This window comes from Helobdella robusta, assembly GCF_000326865.2.
Source record: "Helobdella robusta unplaced genomic scaffold HELROscaffold_4, whole genome shotgun sequence".
Lineage (NCBI taxonomy): Eukaryota > Metazoa > Annelida > Clitellata > Rhynchobdellida > Glossiphoniidae > Helobdella > Helobdella robusta.
Window position 1 is genome coordinate 5,541,835 of NW_008704902.1, and position 26,126 is coordinate 5,567,960.

The window sequence follows — 26,126 nt, forward strand, 5'->3', positions numbered from 1 at the left end:
AATTTAATAAAACTCAAAGATTTTGTCAAAACATAGTTTTTGTAAATCAGCTCTCACCCTCAGATGGCCAATGTAGCCAGTTAAATATAATTGTTATGTACCTAATTGAGAGGTTTTAGAATATTATGAACTTATTTGAGCATTTGAACAGCTGAAATATTCAAATTATTAACATTTAAATATCATCATCATATCTACATAAAAACATACGAAATAATTGTGCACGTTTTATCATGCAATGTCTGAATGCATAGTTGAGATGTTCTCTTTGTTTTTGCCACCACAAATGAAAGACGTGCATTTAAACTGTGCACACACAACACATACAAAGTTCGTTTCAATATTAACTCTCTTCAATATTCTGGTGGCGTATGGCCTGGTGGTTAAAGGCGCATGGTCCTGCTTGGCAGTGCGTACACTGACTGGATTCGAATACCCGCCTATCACATGCTTTGTGGCTGTACGTATGTTGTTGATATATCTCAATTTTAGAGTTAGAGTCTTTAACCTTTAGACCTTTTTCTTCAACTTTTGTGCAATAAGTTTTCTGAATATGTGGTTTAAGTAAATCTTTTTTTGAAATTCTAGTAAATATCGGAAAATTTCGAAGTACGAGAGCAGAAGAGTTAGAAGAATTAAAAATGATTCCTAGTGGATTTATAATTGTGATGATTCTAGATGTGTTCGTGGGACCTAAGAATAATTTTTGTAGGAATGAAATTACGAAAATCCGTTTTATTTATATGAAATTTTTTAGTTATTTATGAAATTCGAGACGATAACTTTTATAGACAAATGCTCTAAAAAATTCATAATAACAGGCAACTTATAAATTTGTTGTTAAGCTTAAATTTCCTTGTTTCAAACATTGCATTCAACTCAACCTACCTAAACATATTCCATAAATACTAAACATTCTACCACAGAGATACCAGCCTGGTTTCAGAACTTGTTTTGTTTGTGTTTGCTTCCACACGATTTTGGCGTCCAGTACATTTCCATTAGGTGCATCTTCCAACTCATCCACATCTGGTCTTCATCTTCGAATAGCATGCATGCCACTGCGGCTGCTTACAATGAACATGATGATGATAACGATGATGATGGCGAAAATGCAGCCGTCTCTGATGGTGATGATGTTGTTCCCTGTCGTTCTTACCATCAAGCTTATTTGAATATATTGAATGAGAAGACGTGTTTCTATAAAGTTTGTATCATTGCAGTCTGTCAATAATGTTATGCAGATGAATAAATAACGTACATTTACATTGATAATATTGAACTGTTGCATCTTTGATGTGTGGCTTTGCTTCATTAGAGCGCTCAATATGCAAGCTGTTTATTTGAAAACTATACAACTACGCAGACGTTTGTCACGTTTTTAATGCACCATTTTTTTTGTAAACAGTTTCATGAAAGAAAAAACTTAAACTTTTTTTTCAAACTTTTCGTCAGTTGGCAGGGGGCAGTGTATGGATGACGATGCTGAGAGCAATGGTGGATGGTGAGTCAACTGGCTCGCTGAAGATGGTTGAGTTGTTCAACGACATCCACCAACACGCACCTCACTCACACATCTGTGAGGAGGTCATCACGGAAGGAATGCTTTCCAGATGTCAGGTGCCTCTCCAAGGAATTTGCTTTATTATTTTCATGATAAGTAAGGATTGTATCGTGTTTTTGGAATTATGAGTCCAGTTTTTTCTAAAGTATTTATTATTCTAATTGATTATAATGTGTTTAATATTGCTAGAATGAAAAGGTTACTGCCACAATGCAATTCTTGAGTTTTTGGCAAAAGTTAAAAGAAATGGACACATTAATAACCAGAAAGAAAACATATGAAAAGTGATTCACTTGGAAAATTTTTTTATTAATTTTTAATTAATTTTGCAGTTTTTTTAATTTTTTTGAATTTATTTAAGTAATTGTAAATAAAAAAAAATGAAATGATTTTGGTCAATTTGGTTTATTGAAAATTCAAAGATTGATAATAAGATTTGTTTGGGCCTCTATATGGAGTTAAATTTTTGAATTAGGGCAATTGTGATTATGTTGGACGATCTGGACAGTGACAACCAAGTTTATTCATCATTGGCCAAGTCGTGGTTGATCTCATGTGTCAAGGTCAATGAACTCTCGAACATTATTGAACCTGTACTGAAGGTTTTGTTGCACCCTGACACTGCAAGGTAATTTTTTTCCTGTTAACAATTTTTTGTCAGGGAAAATCATTTTCTTTCATTTACTGTTTAATAATTTTAGTATTTAATTCTTTAGCTATGCTTGAAGTTGTTTTATTAATTTTTAATAAAAATTAAATTATTATTAGTTAAAGTTCACAATTTTTTGGTTGCATTGAAGATGGAAAATCATTTTCTTTTATTTACTGTTTAATATTTTTAGTATTTAATTGTTTAGCTATACTTGAAATTGTTTTATTAATTTTGATTGAATTGTATGTGATCCAGCTTAACTGCATCTTCTTCTTGAAATGTTCGCCAGAATATCAGTCCAGCAGCTCGAGAAATCATCTTCAATGCAACCAAACAAGTCACTGGCAACATCTTCTCAACTTCTCATTCAACAGTCTGACCAGCAAGAGCAGAACGAGCAGAAGGTGGTCGCAGTGAGTAACGAGGGAGGAAACATCATGTACCACGTTGACAGCAGCAACAGGTTCAAACCTCCCAAGGTTGTTTCGTCATTTGAAGATTGTCCTGCCCTAGCCCTCACTACCCTCTCTGACAAAGGCTCCTCCACTCGCAAGGCAGCCATCCTGCTGGACAACTACCTTTCTACAAACCGTCCAATGCCGTCGAACGTCACTTTGAGAGTCAATCCGTTTGGTTCTTCGGCTGTCTCCGACGATGAAGATGATGACCTCGTCTACGGAATGCCGAAAGAGAAATCATCCAATGATAAAATGGCCGGCAATGTCTCTTCTATTGCAAAGTCAGCTATAAGGCTGGATAAGGAAACGTGTTTGAAAGAAAAAATTATATTTGAAGATGAGAAGCATGGTGCCACTAATGATCACCAAGAAAGCGTTGATTTCAATGGGACTGATCAGAATAATTTTAGTTCCGAACACAACAACCTGACTATAACTTCCATCAAGGAAAATGATGTAGATGATTCCAGTTCAAACGATAAAAGCGGTGATGGTCTTGAAGATGGCAGTAACAAAGTTGAATCGTCATCTGGTGATGAGGTAGCAATTGAAATTATAAACAACATAATTGAAGAATTATTTGATGATGGCCTCAAGGAGGAGTTGAAAGAAATGGGTGGTCTATGTGATTTTACTGAATTCGTTGGTTACAACGCCAATGACTGCATCGGTGTTAATGACAACACCAACAACATCAATGACATTAACCACAATGTCAATAACACTAATGATGACGTTGAAGAAGAAACCAATCTCGATGACGATGCCAAAGTTTTGAAGAAACGTTTTGAACGATTTGGTAGTCTTGAACTGAACAAGACTTACAACGCTAACAGCAACAGAATTAATTCGCTTAGGTCTTTTGTCCTTCTGTACATTCGTCATTATGACTCTGCTAGAATTCTTTACGTTTTAAAGTTGTTGAAAAGTTTGATTCTGACCGATACTAGGCTGGTTATTCAGTCTCTAATGAACATCACTCACTTCAGCGTCAACAGAAACAAAATGGAACAGAACATCATTCTTGACCTCTTTCTGAGACACAAGCAGAGCATTCTAGGACATGAATTTCACGCTCCCCTGCCTTATGATGTGCTGGATAACCACGCCAACAACAGTAACTACTTGGAATTAGTTATCTCCATCTTATTGTATTTTGTCAGAAGTTATTATCCATGCAAGAGCATTGAGGCTGACAACTTGCCTGATAAGACAAGAGATGTGGATACTACTTTGCAAAATAACAAACAGAAAAACACGAGCGTAGATAATGTTAATGAGGCAGCTAACAACAAATCAAAATTGATGATGGTCGATATGATGAATGCCAATAAGGAAGTTCACATCAACTGTTGCTTGCTATTGAAAACGATCTTCCATGAGTTGACGAAAATCATTGCAAGTGACATCAAAGCCGCCTTCTCTGTTTCTGAACTACTAATAAAAAGCAAAGTAAAAATTTTGCTTATTTAACATCTTTTTATTTTAAATTTCAACATATTTTTTCTTCTTAAATTTTTTTCCAACTCAGGTTCAGAAAACGATTTTATACTCAATATATTCAAACTTGATAAGTTCTGGCAACTGCAATATTAACACAATGATGAACAACTCGGACTGCAGCAGTTTGTGTGGCAACATATTGGATGATTTATCCAACAGTGGCACGTACCAGAATGCCTTCCTGTCATTAATCATATCTTTGGTGCAACTCGAAGATCAGATCTCTCTAACAAAACCCGATTCATCATCCGAACAACTACCTAAAGAATTTGAACAGATGTTTTTAAAATTCATGACCACAAATGGTTGCAGTGGCACCAGCCTAGTGAACAGACAGCCGAGCAGCGCTTCCTTCGCTACCACAGGTACTCTTGCAAGCAGTCAGTCGTCGTCACACATCATGAACGATCATCATCAGGTATCATCAGGTCTCAGGAAAGATATCATGTTTGTATCTAGTCAGCCCGTCATCTATCAACCCATACTGTTGCAGGCTATCATTCATTCACTCAGTCTTTCAACGGATGAAAAAGTGCACATACTTTGGATAAACTTCATCCATCAGTTGATGCCACATTTCTCAAAAGCATCTACCAAGATCATCACAATTGTACTACTTCAACTCTGTGCCAACATTGAAAAGTGTCAAAATCGATTGCCATTTTACAGGTTTTATTTTCAGTTGTTAGTTGTTATGCATCATCAATCAGACTTTTGTGTATTTATAAAAAAAATTTGAAAATAATTCCTCCTTAAGGACTGGAAAAAATATAAATAAAATAAATTAATTTTTATAAATAGGAGACAGTCATGTGAGAATTCTCCATCAGAAGATGTTCCACCTGTCTCAACAGCCACAACCATTACGGAATCAACAACCTCAACAATGAACAAATTTTCACCCGACTACTACTCACAGCTCATCAAATACCTGACCTCTCTCTACCACTTCTGCTTATTCGACTCAATTACTTGCTACAGTGCTCGCCACAACCTCACCAGCGATGGCGGTCAGATGGGCAAAATGCAAACGTTCAGTGGTCAACTTGTGTCCGGTATATTCAGTGCTTTTACTTTTCAAGGCTCAAATAAGGTTATCTCCATTTTTAAATATAATCGCGTTGTCACTAACAATCGTTTGAGATGTAATCATAAAAGTTCGGTAGAAATCAACCAGTTTTTACTAAACTTAACATCTCATTATTTAATTATAATATCTGGTAACAATGATGTGTTCAGCTCTGGTTTTAAAAAATTTTTCATCCTGTGATTCAAATGAAACACTTTTCTGTGGTTCCACTCCATTCTCTATTTAAGTGTCGAGTTCCTCGTTTCCAGCTTTCACCACAAAATCTGTTTTAAACTTGAATCAGTTTCAATTGCTGTAAATCATGCTACATGCTGTTCAAAGGTTTTATTAAAATTTTTGTCAGGAATGCTTCATAAGCGCTAAATTGTTGTCAAACCCCAAAACTAGTTCTAGACGCGGCTTTTCATCGTAATAGATCATGTTATCTGAATTATTGGATAATTTATTTTTTGCAACTCGACTTAACAGAGTCGCAAGACGAACAATTTGTTGGCCTCATCTGATGAATCGGCCAGCCAGATGGAGTTATGCAACAACATGTTGGCCCTGTTGCCTAATGTCACAACAACAGCTTGCAGTATCTGGATCTTTCTAAAAACATCTCATTCCATTGAGGATGAGGATGATGATGAGGGGGAGGGTGGCTGTGATGATGTGAACAGAGTCGATAAAGACTGGACTCAGGTATTTCTAGCAGCATGTCTTTTTTTTGTTTATATTTTTATCTCACGCCCATCATTTATAACAACGCTATTCTTGAGTTGTATGTAACTCTTGACTACCGTATCATCACGATGAACAAATGCATCCAGATGCAGATTAAGTGCCATTAAATCATCAATTGAAATCCATGTTTAAACAGAATCTGCACTGCTGTTCGTTATAGAATAATTGTTTTTAACCAGTTTGCCATTAAAGTGACGGTTGAAATGGAAATGTTATAAATTATTTGACCAGAGAATGAAGCAGCGAATTCTCGACCTGCTGAATCCAATCGCCAACAGCCATCAACATTCACTATTGACCGCACTCGCCTTGCTGTGGAATAACAACATGATCATGTCTGCTTATGAGGATATGGTACAATCATTTTCTGCTATTTAAAATAAAGATGCCTAAAAATCATTTTAATTTCAACTATAATTGCAACTATACGTTTTAAATTATTTGGATAGACTGGTATGTGTATATTAAATCAAATGCACAAAATGAACTGCATTAAAGTAACAAACTGCATTCATCGCCGTACAGGTCAGCCCGCCCCTGACTCGCTGCCACACAACCATCATTGAGATCATATGCCAGTTGAAACACGTCTCTTTCAACTCTCTTCTGACCAGCATCAAACAGATCATCAAACAACCATCTTCAACTACTTCCACCAACAACAATGTTCAGGTTAGTTCATCTGGTTGTTCATGTTGTTTTTGATGTTGTTGGGTGTTGTTGTTCTCATACTCTCTCAATGTTTTGCTTGAGTATGACCGGAATTATTCGCTACATCGTAGTGTTGTCACTATTCTAGCTAGTAAGCAATTCAGCTTAATTTTTGGTTTATTTGTTGCAATTAAATATGTTGCCATTATTATAAGTTAACATGAAAAAATCATTGGTTTCAGTGGCGAATCTAAATAACTTTGACGGGGGAGGCAACATTTTGAAAATGTTTCAATTTTTAATTTTTTTTAAGTTTTGACGGGTCGCCGGCTAAGATTTGTGGTAGTTTGGCCAAAATTAGGCTGGCGACCTTTTATTTTGATATATATAGTTATATAATGTTGTTTTTCTGTGCGGAAAAAGAGCCGAGTTTTATTGACTTAATCCAACTATTGCCGCCACTGATTGGTGGTGTAATGTTTCTAAATGTTCATGAATTTATATAAACAAATTGATGAGCAATTCAAAAACAAAACTCGGATTCTAACAAAAATCGGTACGACCACACTAAGGCACAGAGCAAGTACGTTTCATTGGAAGCCAGTTTATTGCAGCTGCTTCTTGCATACATGAGGCGCATGCCAGATGCTTCTGTGGTAGAATCAACAACGGCGATCATCACATTCATCAAGGATGTCTTCCAAGCAAATGTTGATCATACAGCTGTCTTCGTCCTTGTTAGGTCGGCATTTTTTGTACAGCAATTGATTGTTCTGTAGAATAAGTGGAATCCTGTCCATGTTTATTTTCATTATTTAAAAATATTCATTTGTTTTCTAAAATTTTCTTCAGTAGTTTTAGTTGCTTGGTTGAATGCTTTATTCTGCTTTTGATTTTATTTTTTAAACTTTCAAACCTTCAACCCCAAACAGCATTCTGCACTGCCTGCTTCAGAAGGGGCCAACATTTGAGGAGAGGAGGGACCACAAGGACATTCACGTTAGTTGATTCACATTAGTTAGTTGTTTCATGTTAGTTGTTTCCCGTTATATTAATATATCCCATATCAAATGTTTGTTGTTTCATATATTTCGTTTGTACTGCTTTTTTCTACCAATATCATTTGATGCGTTATCATATGTGTTGTTTCGTTATTTCAAATTGCAAACAACGACAGGACATAACGTACAAACTGCTTGAAGCATGCAGCAACGTAGCTGGCCTGTCATTGGAGCAAGCTAACTTCTTCCGGAGACATCTTGCTGTCAAGTCCGATCTCGTAGCAGACGAGAATAAGAATGAGGACGCAGTTATTGCCGGTTCGTTACATTTTAAAAATAATCTTTCACCTTCGTTTTGCACATTTTAAACTTGTGCACTACATTATGAAGATTTTCACTGAATGTTAAGGTTGTAATTTTAGACAAGATGCAGATGCAACGTGGTCCTGTTGTGATGTGAAATAGTAGCAACAATTGTCCATAAATTAAATAAATCAGATCAGGATGCTAGAGTATTGCTGGAAACATTTCACGGTGTACTGATTCAATTTTATTCAATTTTAAAACGATGAAACTTGACAGATGAACCGTACAAAGGAGGAGATGCATCGTCAGCAATAATGATGACATCATCGTCTTCCACCTCAACCTTGAATGGACTTTATCAAAATTCTCTTTCCAGTTCACAGTTGCAACTCTTCCAACCGACACAAAAGCAGCCTTACAGCAAGACTTTCAACGCAACTACATATTCACAGAGTGTTCAGGGTTTGTACGTCTTGGCTGAAGTGACAGCCACACTATTGGACGTTGCATTCCAAAGTGATGAGAAGGATAAGGTCACCCCTCTCCTCAACAACATTCTCTCCAACGTCTTTCCATACCTCAGAAATCATAGGTATGAATGTCATCGCTTACTTATTTAGATATCAAATTTAAACTGAAAAAATAAGGTTTAGTTTTATACGAATTATCACTCGGCTCCGGTAAATAAAGTTTGGATAGAGTGGTTGTTTGAAGTGACCACCTGGAGTCTTAATAGTTATTTATTGGCTTGGGCTGGCTCGGAAAAAACTGTTATTTAACAAATGTATAGATCCTAAGCATTTTGTTGTATTAATAATAAGTATCTGTGTATCGTGTGTATCGAGTGTTCAATGCATTTATTGAACAAATGACAGATATGGAGTAAAACGAACCACTTTGAATTTGAAATTTTTTTTGCGGTTAATAAACTGATATTTTATTGATATTGTCTATTCTTCCGACCTATTATAACAATCGAAAACGTAGGTTAAAATACATGACCATTACTTAATGGCCCATCTTTCTACTTGAAAGGAAAAAAGAGTGAAAATAATATATATTTGCAATTTTTAAATTATCTTTAAAAACACTTTAAAGCTAACTGGTTCAAATTTAAGTTCTTAATTTTTGAAATTGTTAATTCGCTATTTAGATGTTTAATGTTTTTATAAATTTCACAAACATTCATGCCACAAAATATTTATTCACCCAATTCGTTGAAAATGTAAATCAGAGTGCAACTTTGTTGTTATTGTTAGGATGACGAACTCTCCTAGCTACACTGCCTCTTCGAAACTACTGTGCAATCTCAGTGAGTACCAGTACACGCGAAGGTGTTGGCGCAAGGAGTGCATGGACCTCATGTTGGATGCCAACTTCTTCCAAATGAACATCAAATCCCTCCAACTCTGGACCGCCATCGCCGACAACCTCATGTCACATGACAAGTCTTCCTTTCTTGATTTGTTAGGTACGTTCCACCATGTTCACCTAAATTGTCATCGTCGTAATTAAATTATTTCCATATCGGTTTTCTAAATGCAACTAGTTTTGCTGGAAAAATAAAAGATATAAACTTTTCTAATTATGACAATTTGATGCATTTTAAAAATATTTTTTCAATATATCGTAGCATTATATAGTATTGAAATACAGTTGAACCTTATTAAGATAATTTCCTATTAGCGTAAAAACATAAATTATTTTATTTCCAGCTCGGTTCAGTTTAGCACAAACCAGCTCTTTAAACTTATTCAGTTCTCGAGAATTCGAATCGGAACAGAAAAGGCAACTAATCAAACGGCTGTCCTTCACATTATTTTGCAGTGAAGTTGATCAATACCAAAAGAGCATGCCTGATATTCAAGGTTGATGTATTTTTCAATTTTATTAATATGTACTAGTCATAAGAATTTTTAAAAGAGAGTTTTTTCATTTTGCAAAAATGCATACTTTGGCCTTATTTTTATATCAGAGAAGCTGTCGGATTGTTTGCGACTTCCAAACTTTCCTGCTTTGCATGCTGAGGTGTTTAATTGTTTTAGAGTCCTTGTGCTCAGAATGTCGTCGTTGTTGTTAACTTCCATCTGGCCTACAATGATTACAGAATTGGTTTGTTCTCAATGTGGTTTTAATCAGTAAATACTAATTAATTAAAAAAGAGTTAAAATCAATTTGAAATTCTTTAATACTTTTAGTTCCGTCGTTTTTTAATATTAATTAATTGTCAATACATTCTTAGATTCAGGTTTTTGTAAATATCGAACAGAAGTTAGGAACTTTTGACCCTGATGAAAATGCAAGGTGGATTCGATTTGAATTCATTCACTTACAAACGTTGTTTCATTTTGATTATTTCTACATTTTATGTTCTATTTTATTTTTAGCTCTAAATTACCATTTAGTAGTAACATGTTTAAAACATATAGACTCATTTCGCTAAATTGAAATTTTTGTTCAGAAATTATAAGACAACAGATTTGCTAGTGGATTCAAATGAGGAACGCATCAACCTGTTGTACCTGTCAGCCTGCAAGCTCCTGGACCTTTTCATTGCATTGCCACATGAAAATCTTCCGCAATTTCAACTGTAGGTATTAGTTGTTGCAACAGACTTTTTTATTTTTTTTATTATCATTCACAAATTGTAGTGATGAACGGTCTGTTCTCAGACACATTTTCATACTTACCTACACCACTATTGTTAAATTTTTCAGGGCACGTTTTATTATTTGTAATGCACTTAATATTTCTTGATATATACATAACTTATGGAAAATATAACTGTTCTTGTATTCACATTGAAATGATTCTATTTGTTTAATGAATAAGATATTTGTAGATTAAACTTTGAAAACATGCAGATACAAATGGGCGTTCATAGCTGAATCGTCCTCTCCTACCACCACGACACTTGCCTCCACAGTCGCTTCAGATTACTTGAATACTTTCAGACAACAAAATACCACATTTATGCCACACGTTGTTAAAATATCTAGGCTGATGCAATCAAAGGTAACATATAGTTTGCTAACAAGTTTTAGTTAGAAACATTTGGGATTTTACTTGAGATTGTGTATATGATCTGCCATTGAGCCTATTTATGCAAACATCATAATTTGATATTTTGAGATAATTAAATGGTTTCTTCGTTGTTATATATTTTCATCTGAGTCTTAAGAGCTTTGTAAAACATGAAATTTAATGGGCAGTCAATATGTATTTTAAAAGTGGGTATGTTTATTGGTCAAGCCTCTTTGGCATCTAACATTTTCAATGAAGTAAACAGGATTTGTCCTTTTTGTTTCCAAATATGTTCAGCATTAGTTTTATTATGGAATGATGGACGATTATTTAACCTTTAAATAAATTTGACTTATTTTTTTAATGATTTTATAGTTCGGTCTTATGATGCCCTCCTCTAAAGTGAGGCCTCATCAATTGACGCTCACCAACATCAGAGTGACTTCGCTGAGGGATTTGCAAGAGTTTTTTGTTACAATAGCGAGTGACGCATCTACAAATATTAAACCCTTCAGGCACGATTTTGGACCATCATCTGCTACGGAGACATCCAAACAGTCATCAATAATCAAATCCAAATCTTATTCTAATTTCACAACGGGCGGTCCGAAAATCTTTCGAGATGTAGACGTAAATCCCATTGAAGCCATCGAACAATCCATTTTGAACGACTTCTTAGAAAAAATGACTTGATTTTATGTTATATATTTTTAGCTATAAAAACTCACCTTTAACATTATGTAACATTAAGTACTCAAATTAAAAACGTTAGTTTTAACATTTGGATTTATTTTAATGTATTTATTTTTTTAAATTTTGCTTACAGATGTGTGAATAATATAATAAGGCAAAATATTATTGGTTGTTTTCGCGAATTAAATAATTATTCATCATACTCTGCATTGCATAATTAAATTAAATTTTTCAGAAATTTGTTGACCCATATATTTTTCTAGAATATCAATAAAACATGTAACATAAATATCAAATCAAATAAATTTAATTTTACTTCGGTTATCAGATGAGTTTCAATTTTTGAAATAAAAAAAATCATGAGTCTTTTGTAAATTTGTTCCTTTAAAAGATTATGTCCCAAAATAAATAATAACCATCATAAAGTGTTTTAATATAGTTTTATCAAGCTGTCGATATAAATAAAGTTCTTGGTTACAAGTGTTATCCCGTATTCTACAACTTGGCCAAGTCAGAGATCCTTACCGAGTTTAGATGTCTATGCCCTGACACTAACCCAAAACTTATATTGTTTTAATGAGGGTCGCTTTTAATTAAGTATTCCGTAAAACTGTGTTTCTGAAAAAATGCGCAGTCACCGTTTTTTCACGAAATCATCTAAAATCTAAACGCCCAGGTTTACGATCGTCTTCTTGTTCTCACTTCTTCTTAACTCGTTTTAAACACTCTCTTGCTATATATGATTTTGTTTTTTCTGGCCCTTTTCTCTGGAACTCTCAACCTCCTTCTCTGACTACTTCTCCATCACTTACGAAGTTCAGAGTGGATCTCAAGACCCATCTGTTTGCAAAATTCATTGAGGAGCGCTGTTGAACATCGCGGAATAGTGCATTATAAGCTAACTGATCGATCGATTGATTGATTGATTGGATTGATTGATTGATTGATTGATTGATTGATTGATTGATTGATTGATTGAATATTGTCTGCACCATGAAAGCCATTCAGACAGTCCTCAAAAACATCAAAAATTATTTTAATGACAAAGTACAAACCACGTTTGAATTTAATTAACACAATTTATTTAAATTTCAAATTTAAATATACTAAATAAACAGTTTAATAATTCCACTAGCCCTAAAAAATTAAGCTGTCAATAAAAAATTATGAGACTAAGAAAGATTTATATAGGTTAATAATAATCGAAAAACAAAAGAAAAATCAAAATAATTACAATTAATATACGCATGAGATACAAAGCTAAAAGTTCATTACAATTCGTTTTCACCATCCCGTTCAATCAAAACCACTTGTTCCACATCTGATTTAGATTTCTTGTTTTTGTATCTTATTTTGCTCACCGTTTCCAAGGCTCCTGATTTAGTTAATATTTCAATTTCACCCTCATCATCGCTCGAAGACACCAACAGATAAGGATTTTTGCTGGCAGGTCTAAATTTGTAGGCTGTTATTACAAAGAAGCATATCGTGGACGATTCGACAAGCAATTCTCCAATCCAGGTGTATTTAAATGGAATTGTGTAAGTCAATAGCAAAATGATAACTCGAGTGAAATAAATGTAAAAAACTACAAGCATGTAAAAATGACGAAATATTTTCAATTTTTCCAAATTAATTGTAGCTTTGCCATCAGTTGATGAGGCTTGCTGGAGATGCCTGATTGACCAAACAACTGGAAACAAGATGGCTCCACAGCATGCCAGATCAACGAGAATGAACACATGGTACCATATGTTGTAGTTGGTCTCTCCTTCTTCACTCTCAAACATAATTATATGAGCCACATTTGTTAATATTTGCAGGGGAATTACGATTACAAAAATCTTTTTTTCTTTTTCAGAAAGAATATGCTTGACAAAAGTCCATCCAGCACCAATTAGAATTATGGTGACAAACATCAAAATTCCTCTTATCAAATAAATAATGTAAAACAAAATTGCAAACGTTTCTTCTTTCTCACCATGAACATCAATGAAATGATAATTGATGCCATGAAAAAGCAAGGATATAGATTTGATTAGCATTAGAACAAACATGAGATAATGCATTTTGAAGACTTCTTCTTTTGATCTACAAAGTATAAAGAGCCACAAGCCACTTAAAAATAAACTGACGGCAAAGAATGCATAATACATATATGGCAAGGGCATGTCACCAACTGTTAGAAATCTATCATTATTTTTTTCAATTATATCAACAGTCAAATTAACCAATCCTCTTCTATCACAATTGTGGAATGTTAATGTGTACAAACCAGCCTCACTAGAATTAGAAATTATTACTTCGAAACTCAATAGATACGAATCACTGTCCACATTTCTAAGTAATCTGAGTTGTGTTATGTGTTCATTCTCAACGTGAGAAAAATTGAAAGCAGGTAACGACGAAGCATTTTGGGTAGACACATTGATTGGGTAATTTATATTATTCCCAGTTGTCAACAATGCAGATCTGTCATGAAGAATTAAACTTTCCATATTTTTTGAACGATTGATCATGACTAGGTTCTCATCAAAATGAAACTTGAATAATATGATTGAACTGGAAAGTTGGTAGTGAGTTTCACAAATTGGTGTGTATTTCTCACCACCAGCTGGATACAACTGACTTGCACTCGCTGTTGTCACATCTAACGTCATCAATACTGAATTTGACTTCTTTAAGTTACTCATATTTACTGACATAGAACCTTTAAAAAAATCAAAGATTTTAGCAATCGTTTATTATAAATAAATTAATTTATTTATTTATTTATTCATTAATTAATATATTAATTGGCTGGATTTGGACTTAGTTGCCCATTTTTTATTTTTATTAAATTTAATTTAAATTTCTATATAAAATATAACACAAAAGGTTTTATTTGTATATATATATATATATATGACATATATGTCTTCTGTTTATGATTTTAATTTTTATATTTCATGTAATTTATTCATGTTATATGTAGTAATGTAATATAAAAAAAAAGTAAAACAGATTGAATATTCTAACTATCTATTTTCTAATCAATAATGTAACCTGTAATGACATATCATAATATATAATATATAATATTATAATATAATTATATATATATCAATGAGCCATAATAATAATAATGAACAATCATATTGTCATGTGGTTTTATTTGTTATTAAATTTCATAACAAATTTAGACTAGGTCTATTTTAAAAAATTAATAAAACAACAACAACAAATTACAAATTCTGATGTAAAATTATTAGGTAAAACGTGAGATCAGTACTCTTATGGTATCGTCCATGTTTACAAACTATTGCAATGTACTTTTAATAAATTGACTCCGCCCGTGTTGAATTGAAAATAATTTAATTAGGTAAGTTTTTTAGATCATTACTTGTCAAATAGTTGAAATAGTGAACATTAAATAAAAAAAAGTTAAAACATGAGTAAATTTCTGTTTTGATAACAATCAATGGCTTATGGATTGGTTAACAGGGTTAGGGTTAGGGCCTCCCTTTATAATAAAATTTTCAATCATTTCACAAATATGGAGTGGTTAAAATTTTCAATCATTTGTGAAATGATTGAAAATTTTGTTAAAAATGGAGGCCCTAACCCTGTTAACCACTCCATAAGCCATTGATATTTAATTTGACAAGTAATGATCTAAATTATTATTATAGTAATGTTCTAAATTATTTTCAATTTGATATAAATAAATAATCAAGTGCTAGACAATTCAACACGGGCGGAGTCAATTTATTAAAAGTACATTGGATAGTTTGTAAACATGGACGATACCATAGGAGTACCGATCTCACGTTTTACCAAATTATTATTAATTGTATGAAATTGAAAACTAATCTCTAAAAGTAAATTAAAAAAAAAATCAGAAAATTTTTAAATTAACCCTTTTCTGCAAATCCAAAACTGGTTAGATGGATGTAAGGCCGTCGATCTTGATGGATATTTATCTTGTGCTTTTTAGGGCGGACATTACAAATAAACAGCACATTAACGCATAAGAAAATTGCGATCCATCGTCTGGACCAGACCATTTTTAACACGAAAAATAAATGTAAATATCAATAATAATCTATCATGTAGCGCTTTCTATTAATTGAATAATTATCCAAACATCGATTCATAAACGTAAGCTGTGAATAAGACGATTACGATTATGTGAATGATTTTTTTACGAGAAGCAAAGGGTAAACAAAAAATTTTTTGACTGATTAACTGCAATTCGTCATTTGAAAAATGTAACTCAGTACACGGTCAGGATTGATTTATTGATGGATTGGCTAATGGAAACCATATACATATAAACAAACACCATATTCACGTAAAAATTCACACTCACACACACACACACACACACACACACACACACACACACACACGATTGCTCTTAAATTATTTTCGACAGTCAGTTTTACTAGGCATTTCTCAAATCTGTATAGCATTCATTCTTTTGAGTTAATATTGCACACTAATTTTTCCAGCCAAGATTTGTGGCAAAGACTCAATGGTACACTTTCAAGCATGAGTTTGATATCTTGATGATGTTCACAGGTGCACACTTGATGCGGTCCAGGCGATGAAACAGTTGCATATCATGGTGAACGCAGTTAGAAAAAAGTTGAAACACCAATTTTTAATTTTTTTTGTTAAACGAATTCAAAACAAATTTCTATGATATTTGCGAGTGAAACATTTTTTAATGGGATACTTTTTCCATGCAAGCAACTGTCTAGTTTCACTAATTTCACTAGTAATACGATCATCAATTAGTTTAATAATCTTTATCATTTTCCAAATGTAGCTTCAATGAATTACATACAGGAAATGGAGTAAACCATTTGCTCTAAACTTTGACCTAGAATCAATTGTGTTATTAAGTTGTATTTTTACGCTGTAAACAATCTCCCTGCACCAATTATAATGGTTCTCTTGCTTCCAACGAGAGCTTGCACGTTTAAAATTCCATGTGGAGCTCCGAGACATCTTTTGCGTTTGAAGAAGCTTTTCTAAGGCTTCCAATCCAGTCCAGTTCTAGAAGTCGTCCAGTGTGAGTTTTTGCAAGGAATCACCTTCTTAAAGTTAATCGGTTTTTACCTGAGCCTTTCCATTACGGGGTGAGTGTATAGAGAACAACGTCTGCTACGATTAAGCATCTTCTGACTTCCTTATATAATCAATGCATCCGTCGATCAGATGAACCTCGCTTAGTAGACACCTGATAAACAAACAGAATCGACCAAAAATAAACGATGCCGACTATCTATTTAGAACTACATTTATTTGTACGGCGTCTAAATTGTAAAATTCCAAAAACGGCAAACGTAATTTAGAAACAAACTATACAGAACTATAAAATAAAAACCGTCTAGTTATCAATTAACTAACATTTAAAACAATTGTCACAAATTTTAAAGATATATCGATGAAAATCCTATTCACAATGTGAAACAAAACAAGTCTGAAATAGAAAGTTACTCAAAAAATCAATAATAACAACTCCAATAATTACTATACTAATAAAACAAAAAAAATATTTAGTTATTAGCTTAGATCATTACCATCGCAAAATGCCAATTAATTTATTTATCTATTATTTTATTTCATTCATCTTCACAAAAATTATCTTATAAAAATATAAAATAAAATACAGTTTTTGTTCAATGGCTGTGAATAAACTTCATGCATTCACTTCCTTCTGGTTGGCTGGGTTATCCTTGCTGAAAAATTATTGTGGATATGTTGTTTTATGGATAATTTGTTGTGGACAACATCTTTTTCGTTTGACTTAAGTAATTCTCTATGTTTCAGCAACATCATCATTTTCTTTGATGTTTTCTTGTCATCATCTTCGTTCTTTTCAGCTTCACTGGGGCTGCATCCAACTAATTGATTGTTCTTTGAGAAACATTCTTTAAAAAAATTTTTTTCGACAATTAGTTGAAATATCCTAAACACTAAAATATGACGGACACTTTTTTATGAAAGGCTATTTCACATTGGAATCAAACTAGAACCCACGGTCTACCCGCGTAAATAATTTTGCTTAATAACGTTATAAATTTCAGAAGCTTTTCATGGCCATAATTTTGATTAATGCTGCTCATGAAAATATGAAATAAAACAAAAAATATTGTGATTAAAAAATTTTTACTTTGGGTATTATTTCTTTTCCTGAGGTCCCTGCCAAACAATTGGAGAGTTCTGGATGGACTCGCTCCTGCCATCAACCGAGCAGTTGCCTCGTGGGCAAACACCTTCCAATTAAATAAATAAAAATTTGATAGCTGGTTCTTTTGTTAAAACGTCAAAAACCGTCATTATCTCCAGAGAGAGAAATAAGTTCACAATTAATGTACCTTAGGCATGGCGGCCTTAAGGTGACCAGCCAACTTTCTCAAACTTGCCAGATCGCTCTGAAAGTCAAACAAATCCGAGGTGTAAACGTGGATGTTGCCGTTATTGTTAGCTGCTGTTGTTGTGTTAACAACATTCTCTTCATCACTCGATCGCTCACTCCTTCCACACTGCCACATTTCGGTGCGAGTGACCAACAACCAGTCACATGTCAATAACTGGAACGCCTGCATGGTGAAAATGTTTTTAATGTAATTTATTGGAAGACTTATACGTTCAACTATTTAAAAAGCATTGTAAACTTCAAAATAAAGAAAATAAGCAATTATATTTTTACAAAAAATAGACAGTTGAAAATATATGATGATGCAAGCAAGCAAGCAGCAAGCCTACCTGAATAATTTTGTTGTTACTCTGCATTGTATGCAACTCGATGCTTTCTTTCAAGAGATTGCTGGCTTTGTTGCAAAGCTGTTTACATGTTTCCACATGTACGTTGTTAATATTACTTCCACTGCCACTCTCATCAGCATCCATCAGACTGTACCTGCGAGCTCGGAACGCCATGTAAACACTCCTCACAAGCGGGTCACTAAGTGCAGAGATTGAGCTAGTTAGTGACGGCCAAGTGAACGTAAATGAGGATGGAAATGCATTAAAACCGTCATGATGTGGGCAATGTTTTTAGATTAATTTGTTAATTAACTTCTAAAAGCATCGTCTAACGGTGCATGGTTATTCAAGCAAAGTGAGCACATCTACATTCTACAATCACGTCGTTCAATACTGATCCAACAACAACAACAACATCAATACTGATTAAAAAAAGACATCACCTCGACTTTTGAAGAAACTTTGGCAAAGTATCGACGACAGAATAGAATCTAAAGAATAAAATTATAACAATAGAACCAACTGGTATATTTTTGTTTTTTTTTTATTTACCTAATCATCATAATTTCTGGAGAACGAAAAACATACAAACAGCGTATGAATAAGTAATCTCAGTCATCCATCATAAAAACGAAGAAGCAAACGCAGAGGCACCTTTCAGCATACTGCTCCTCTTCATTCAGCCAGTGAGCTGCCACTGCCAGCAACGACGACCACCACTTCGACAAGTCATCAGCCCCTGTAACGAGTTTCATTTATACTTATTTCATTGTATCAGAACTTATTTAGAAATGTTAATGGCAGTTATAAAAGTATTCAAAGTGGAAACATTAGTTACCATAGTTAGAGTGATAAAAACAATATCTGAAATTTGACTCTGGACATAAAAAAGCCACCAAAAAATTTCGATTACGGACCAAGTTTATTGGCGAGATGTTCGAACTGGCAGTCTCCAATGATGGCCAGGGTGTTGAAGCCCGATGAGCACTCGTTCAACAGATTCAAAAACTTCAACGTGTCGGGAGAGTGGTGGCTGACCCTGCATTTAAAAAGTTACAATTAATCAGTTCAGTTACAGCAGAGCACGTTGTTAAGAAACTAATAAAATGTATTGTACGTACATTTATCTATTCCAATCTGAAATTTCTAAAACATAACAAATTAAATCAAAAAATTGTTTTAGTGTGTGCAATCACGTTCTTAATGAAAAAAATTTTTATTACAAAAAATATTAAAAATAACGGCGACCAAAGAACCGACCAATCATTTTCGTATTTATTCAAATGGTTGTATTTCTTCTTGTAGCCAGGAGTCACAAGTGCCAGCACGGCCTTCTCCAATAAGTTCTCTCTGAAGTTTTGTAAGATGTGAGCCAGTGGGTCAACTGTTCGACAATATTAACAAAATTTAATACCAGCTAATTTTACTTTGACATAATTTTTAATTTGACGTTGTTGGTGTTTGATGGAACTTGTAATAATCACTTGTATTGTATCGCAAACAAACAGAATAATTGCATTTAGCACACACACAAAGCATACAAACACACATGCAAAGGATGAACGTTCAGATACCCTGATTTAGACAGCTGGTGAAGATGGACTTATCCATCTGCATGTTCCATGTGGCATCGACAAAATATCGGTGCCCCAGCGGATTATTGAGCCAAGATAGGGAAGCAGGGATGACGTTGCAACTTGTGAAGCAAATTGATCGAGCCATTGTCAGGAAGTAACGCTGAGAAGTGTCATTCACCCAACCATTCAACTGTCATTCATCTAATCATTCAACTGTCATTCATCCAATCATTCAACTGTCATTCATCTAATCATTCAATTATCCTTTATCCAATCATTCAACTGTCATTCATCTTATCATGAATATGTTCGATAGATGAATGATTGGTTCACAGAATGGTAACCTACAGCCAGAAAATGAAAATGAGTGGGAAGCATGATCCTTATGGACATGGCTATCAAAGTGTAGATCTCTGCAAGCATCCCCTTTGGCAGAGCCTCACCAGAAACCTGGATAATACCAGGCAAAATAATCATAGGTTATGAGTTTAAATCTTTACAAATTATTAAATTATTCTAAAAATATTAACAATTCACCAAAAGTGAATAGAAAACAAAAGAAAATTTAACGTATTGTAATCAAATGGTTTAAAAATTAGCAAAAATACAGTAGCGTAAACATTGAGAAGAAAACAAGTAGACAGGTACCTCAGCCAAGTTGATGGTGCATAAAGCCAAGTTAATGCCAGCGTACGTTCCCTGGCTGACATGGTCTGCGAGATTGTTTGTTTTTAGAAATTTGGATATTGCATTTTTTAATTTAATTTAATTCATTTGTCTTTTCGACCTTTGTACAACTGTTTTTGTTTGTCATTTTGATTATATTTTTATGTAGCAGCAACACATTCAACCACGATTTCAAAATTAAAATTTCAACCCAAAAATTTGAACGAAGTTAAAAATGAATATTTTTAATTATGCTCGGCTGCTCATCAAAATTGAATGAAACTAAAAGATAACAAGTCGAAATGAAGAACCGAAATCACATGTAAAATTTGATGGCAGGAATATAAAAGAGAAAAAAAACGAAATGAAGTCAGCAGCCAGAAGAGTAGAGATGAGGTTACCAGTGAGATGCAGTTGCAGTAACTTGTGGTACACCACAGTGGCGTCCCTTGCAGACGACTGTATGTCTTTCCTGCTGACCCCCTTGCACAGCTTGCCTGTTTCAAGACAAAAATTGCTGAGTGATTCTTTTAAAAAAATAATTAAACTTTTTGAGAAAAAAGGAAAAAAATTATTGTTTGGTTATTGATAATTCAAACAATTTGACGTCTTCAGTTATTATTATTATACATCAACCCACATAACTCTTTATTTTTTCCTGTAAATTCAAGCCAGGTTATAAATTGGTACTGATTTAAGTTGAAAATTGAATTTACTCATATCTGTATGATTGATGAAATTTCCCTTTTATGAAAATTTTAATAAATGGGGTGGTTTTTGAAAATGAAAAATTAATTAGCATGAAAAGAAAAGAAAAAAAAACCTGAAATCATTTCAAGCCACAAGCCCAGGTGAATCCTGTGCAGAAGTTGTCTGATGAGGTTCCACACGAGACTTGCAAAGACGTCAAATTTTGTAGTAGGCAGTGGTCGACCAAGAGCCATCAAACATCCACTCAACAGTGAGGACGCTTCAATGTACGACTTCTGTTTTGTACAAGTTGTTCAAAGCATTTTATCTTCATAAATGATATGATTAAAAACAATAACTATGTTTCCCAACTCTCATATAAAAATTACAACTCATAACACCAGTATGATATGTACTGCATATTGCACAGTGAAATTCGAACATTACATAATATCAATCTGGACATATAAAGAAAGAATTAAAACGACAATCATCAACAACAACGTCGCTAATAACAACAACCAATCGGAATAAACTGCAAAGTTGAATAAAAAGAAGTATGCAAGCCACCCTGAGCAGTTCAATTTCAGCTTGATTTCGCTTCCTCCAATACAGAACTGATGATGGCGACATGGGCTTAGTGAGGGGCTCTCCGAACACAAACAACTTCATGATGATGACAACGCCAACCAAACAGTTCATGGACCATACAACGAATGAGGGAAGAATGGATTGAAACCAGTACTGAACATCCACCATGTCAGATTCTGCTGATAATGTTGGAAGAATATTTAGTGATGAAATATTTCACGTTGACAGTCAGGTGTATTTTGAACGCGCGTGAGTGCAAGCATACAAATGAGATGAAAATTAATGGCCGACGACAACTCACCCTCAGACTGAAGCACCCTTCCAGTTGAGACACTGTGCTGGTCTGGAGCCGACATGAAGAAAGACATGAAACCACCGAGAAACAAACCAAGTGGGTTGAATGCAAACATGGAGAACATGAAGATGCAGAGCACGAGACGTGACCGATCCAACATGCCTGGAATAATGCGCAACTTCTCCTGAGATGATGAGGAGGAGGATCCACCTATAAAACAATGTTCTCCTATCAAGGGTGCGTGCTCATATTCATAGTTTGTAAACATCACTCATCTTATTTTTGCCGTCAGAAGAACTAATTTATTGAATTTTATGTGTTATGTGTAAGTGCATGCGCATGTCATATACTTAATAGTAATATAAAGCAATGAACATGATGCAAGTAAATAAAGAGTACAGACCAGAAGATGTGAAATCTTCACTGAGGCCAGGACTGGGAGGCCCAGATGATCCAGCTTCTGATGACAGATGGCAACTGGAGGGGGATAGTGATTCAGAGAGTCGGGAGGAGCAAGGGAAAGGATGATCTGTGATGTCAGACTTACCTGAATCGTGGATGGCTGCCAACACATTCTGGAAATCTGCAGGTTCAAAGACTTTTTCGTATGTAAACTTCAACCGAAAACATTGATACATAAAAAAAATGTAGAACTAAATTTATGAGCAACCTTGGCTACCATTACTCGCCAGCCTCAGCGCCATGTTCTCTTGCTTCAGTTTGTTGTTGTTAGCCACAAGATATCTGATGTATTCTATGGCTTTTCTCAAGACTGCTGATTTGCTCAACTGTTTGTAACATAGAATTTATTTTAGATAATTATAATTATATAGAAAAGTGAGTGATTTTGAAGTGTTCCAACATAAATTAACAAAAATGATAAGTTCTTAAAAATAAAATCCAATAAAAATGATCTAACTAAAATTTTAAATAACCTATTATGGTTACAAAGCAATAAAAGTTGTCAATTTAATAGCTATGGAAAAGACAAAGCTCAAAAATAAAAAAAATACCTTTGAGTCCTTGCCAGCTAGAAGCTCTCTTAATTCCACAATTCGATCATTGATGCTCATTCTGTACCTCTTCTCAATGGCATTGTGAGTGGACTTTGGTTCAGTGCAGAAAGAATCTGTCAGCATGAACTGGTGCTGAGTTGATAACTGGCTGCCTCCATCCACCACCTGTACCATTGTTATAAGTTTTGAAAGAATAAATAAAAAATATAAAATATCTAAGTTAATTATTTTATTTCATACTACTTTATCTTGGTTCACTTTATTTATTTCATTTTATAGCACTTTATATTGCAAACAACTGGATAAACAAGCGACACAATAGTGTAATAGTTAAGATGTCAGTCACTATGACTGGATTCAAATGCAAGAAGATTCCCTATCATCCCTTGAATGTGTGATACGTTGTTTTGTGTATATTTACATACACTGCACATTTGTTGATGATGCCTCTAAGANATACTAAAGAGAGAATAAATAAATATATTAATTATCAATTTTATTCTATTTTAATGCCTAGTTACATAAATGACTGACCCCATGAACGAAGATATAATATAAAAAATTGCAAACTCTAATGGGCAGGTTGGCAATTGTTATTGTGGGATGTTGCTGTTGTGCTTGTTGTTGCTGGACAGCAGGCTGGTTGGTCAACAAAGCAATGGAACTTGAAGCCAAATTGTTGGAATGGTTCTGGTTCAATAGCTTATTAGATGATAATTAATGATTATTAGACTATAATGATGATTAGACTATAATTAATATAATAAATAATAATATAATTAATGTATTATCTTGAGAAGATAGACAAAATAAGTTATAAATATGACTACATAAATGATTTCTAATATAAAAGTTCAACTATAATGACCTTAAAAGTTGAAGGCTTCTAATACTATATCATTATTCCAAAATAAATCACATTGTCCTATAATTCAATTTATATCATTATAAATGAAATTACATAAATCAAATCAACAAAAAACATAAAAATTTATTAATTTTGACACATAAATCAAAATCGTTTTGGTATTTAAAAGTTTTTAGAAATAGGAATAACACAAACACATGAAACAACAACAACAACACACGTTTAGACGACATTTTCCCCGAGATCGGGGGTTGCCGTTTGGCTACCTATGATGAAACCATTGTCACTTCTGTCATCATAAGTAATTTATTTGGCTAATTTTTACGTAGGACGCCCTTCCTTACGCAACCACAGTTATAAGCGGTGGGCCTAGCCTTTGATGATCCAACATCACTCACAAGGCAGTGAGGGTCAGTTTAATGTCGTAACCAGGACATTAAACAACCACAAACAAATGAAAAGGATGAAAATGGAATGGATAGATAGACTACCTGCTTCAACTGCTGCAAGCTGATGCAGGTGTTCAAAGTTTGGTTAGTATAAGTGCTGTTGGTGTTGCTACTTAAATTGTTGTTGTTTAGTATTAATTGTGTAGCACTGTTCTGAACGTTATTCAATTTCAACGGAGGCTGACTGACATTGATGCTGGGTTGCAAAATGATCTTGTGAATTTTCTTACCATCATTTACATTGTTAATGTTGTTGTTATTTATGCTATTATTGTTGTTATTTATGTTATTATTGTTGTTATTTATGTTATTATTGACAAAATTATCACCGACATTGTTACTAAGGTTGAGATTGCTGTTGTTAATATTATTATTAATTATGTTATTACCGTTGGCAGCATTATTAACAACAACTTTTAAGTTAGTTTGTTCCTTGTTCTGCAACAAAGCATTCAAATAGTTGTGATAGAAGCCTGAAGACTCAATTCTCAATTTATTCATGCCAACATTATCACTAATAATTTCATTGTTAGTATGTTTAATGTTATTAGAGACGATGACAGCGTTAGCAACCTCATTACAGTTCAGCTGGTCTTCATCATTCGTGCATTGCAATAAGTTGTCAGTTTTCTTCACAGGCTTGATGATAACCTCAACCAAATTATTTTTCTTTTCCGCATTTTGAATCTTCCTATCAGGACTAGGCTGTAGTAAAAGTTTCTTGATGATGTGATGGGATGAACTACTTCTATTTTTGCTTTCGTTTTCTTCACTTTTGATTTTGAATATATCGGCATTACCACTCAAATCATTATTAATGAAGTTTGTGCTGTCGTTTAAATAATTGTTAAAATATTGAACATTATTTTCATCAGTAAAACTGCTTGCACCAGGATTAGGTGGAGATAAATCATTCACATTCAAGAAATTATCTTCTGAAGTTATCAAAGAATCTTTAGCTACAGTTTCGGTTAAAAAATCTAAAGAAAAAAAATGCATAAATTAATAATTAAATTTTGTATGTACTAATATTCACATACGAATAACACTAAATAATCAATCATTATTATATAAATAATGCTGAAATTGCATTGAAATTATAATCTCACTAATTTTTTTATTTTAATAAATATAATATATAGAGATAACAATTTTTACTCAACAAAAAACAACGATAAAAAATTGAGGCATTGTTGGAAAAGATTTTAACCTCAATCAACATACTAATAGCAGATGAACAAGGGAAGATTGATTATTATATATGCATGTACTTTTATATATTTGATGACAATTAAAATAAAAATGATTTGTATTGAGTACTTCATTTATGAGGTGCAAGGTAGTGCATAAACAGAAGATAAGTGTTTTATTTTTGAATATCTTGTTTCCTCAAAAAATAAATATAATTATTCGTCACAGGATAGGTATATTTATCAAGCCAAAATGTATATGAAAATGGCATTATCATTAATTCCTTTAAAGACATTGATTAATGACTTATATTTCCTCATTAATGTAAGGATGTTCTAATGAAAGAACAAACAAAT

At 33.6% G+C, this 26,126-nt stretch overlaps 5 protein-coding genes across 5 annotated transcripts; 2 read left to right on the forward strand and 3 right to left on the reverse strand.

Annotated features, from left to right (window-relative positions):
- Positions 1 to 943: 943 nt before the first annotated feature.
- Positions 944 to 4,126, forward strand: HELRODRAFT_189009 (hypothetical protein; the record flags this gene model as incomplete). Its single annotated transcript, XM_009024794.1, has 5 exons — positions 944 to 1,207; positions 1,456 to 1,620; positions 1,754 to 1,848; positions 2,040 to 2,192; positions 2,506 to 4,126. Coding segments are annotated over exons 1-5 (2,190 nt in total), but the record flags the coding sequence as incomplete, so codon positions are not given.
- A 963-nt stretch (positions 4,127 to 5,089) lies between these two features.
- On the forward strand, positions 5,090 to 11,813 carry HELRODRAFT_107183 (hypothetical protein). The gene is made up of 15 exons (XM_009024795.1): positions 5,090 to 5,270; positions 5,736 to 5,951; positions 6,225 to 6,347; positions 6,519 to 6,665; positions 7,217 to 7,386; positions 7,577 to 7,643; positions 7,822 to 7,967; positions 8,373 to 8,543; positions 9,211 to 9,422; positions 9,667 to 9,819; positions 9,927 to 10,063; positions 10,194 to 10,291; positions 10,413 to 10,541; positions 10,816 to 10,966; positions 11,351 to 11,813. Exons 1-15 carry the CDS (start codon positions 5,193 to 5,195, stop codon positions 11,666 to 11,668), a joined length of 2,316 nt encoding a protein of 771 aa, XP_009023043.1. The 5' UTR covers positions 5,090 to 5,192; the 3' UTR covers positions 11,669 to 11,813.
- Positions 11,814 to 12,939: 1,126 nt separating this feature from the next.
- Positions 12,940 to 14,166, reverse strand: HELRODRAFT_66676 (hypothetical protein; the record flags this gene model as incomplete). Its single annotated transcript, XM_009024202.1, has 1 exon — positions 12,940 to 14,166. One exon carries the CDS (start codon positions 14,164 to 14,166, stop codon positions 12,940 to 12,942), a length of 1,227 nt encoding a protein of 408 aa, XP_009022450.1.
- Positions 14,167 to 16,937: 2,771 nt separating this feature from the next.
- On the reverse strand, positions 16,938 to 22,406 carry HELRODRAFT_107185 (hypothetical protein; the record flags this gene model as incomplete). The annotated part of the gene is made up of 15 exons (XM_009024796.1): positions 16,938 to 17,589; positions 17,832 to 17,934; positions 18,037 to 18,261; positions 18,428 to 18,626; positions 18,871 to 18,918; positions 19,082 to 19,166; positions 19,443 to 19,525; positions 19,676 to 19,811; positions 20,002 to 20,164; positions 20,353 to 20,454; positions 20,653 to 20,717; positions 21,072 to 21,167; positions 21,494 to 21,656; positions 21,931 to 22,130; positions 22,253 to 22,406. 15 exons carry the CDS (start codon positions 22,404 to 22,406, stop codon positions 17,366 to 17,368), a joined length of 2,046 nt encoding a protein of 681 aa, XP_009023044.1. The 3' UTR covers positions 16,938 to 17,365.
- Positions 22,407 to 22,905: 499 nt separating this feature from the next.
- On the reverse strand, positions 22,906 to 23,385 carry HELRODRAFT_66987 (hypothetical protein; the record flags this gene model as incomplete). The annotated part of the gene is made up of 2 exons (XM_009024263.1): positions 22,906 to 23,034; positions 23,260 to 23,385. The coding sequence occupies 2 exons, from the start codon at positions 23,383 to 23,385 to the stop codon at positions 22,906 to 22,908; spliced, it is 255 nt and encodes an 84-aa protein (XP_009022511.1).
- Positions 23,386 to 26,126: the final 2,741 nt, after the last annotated feature.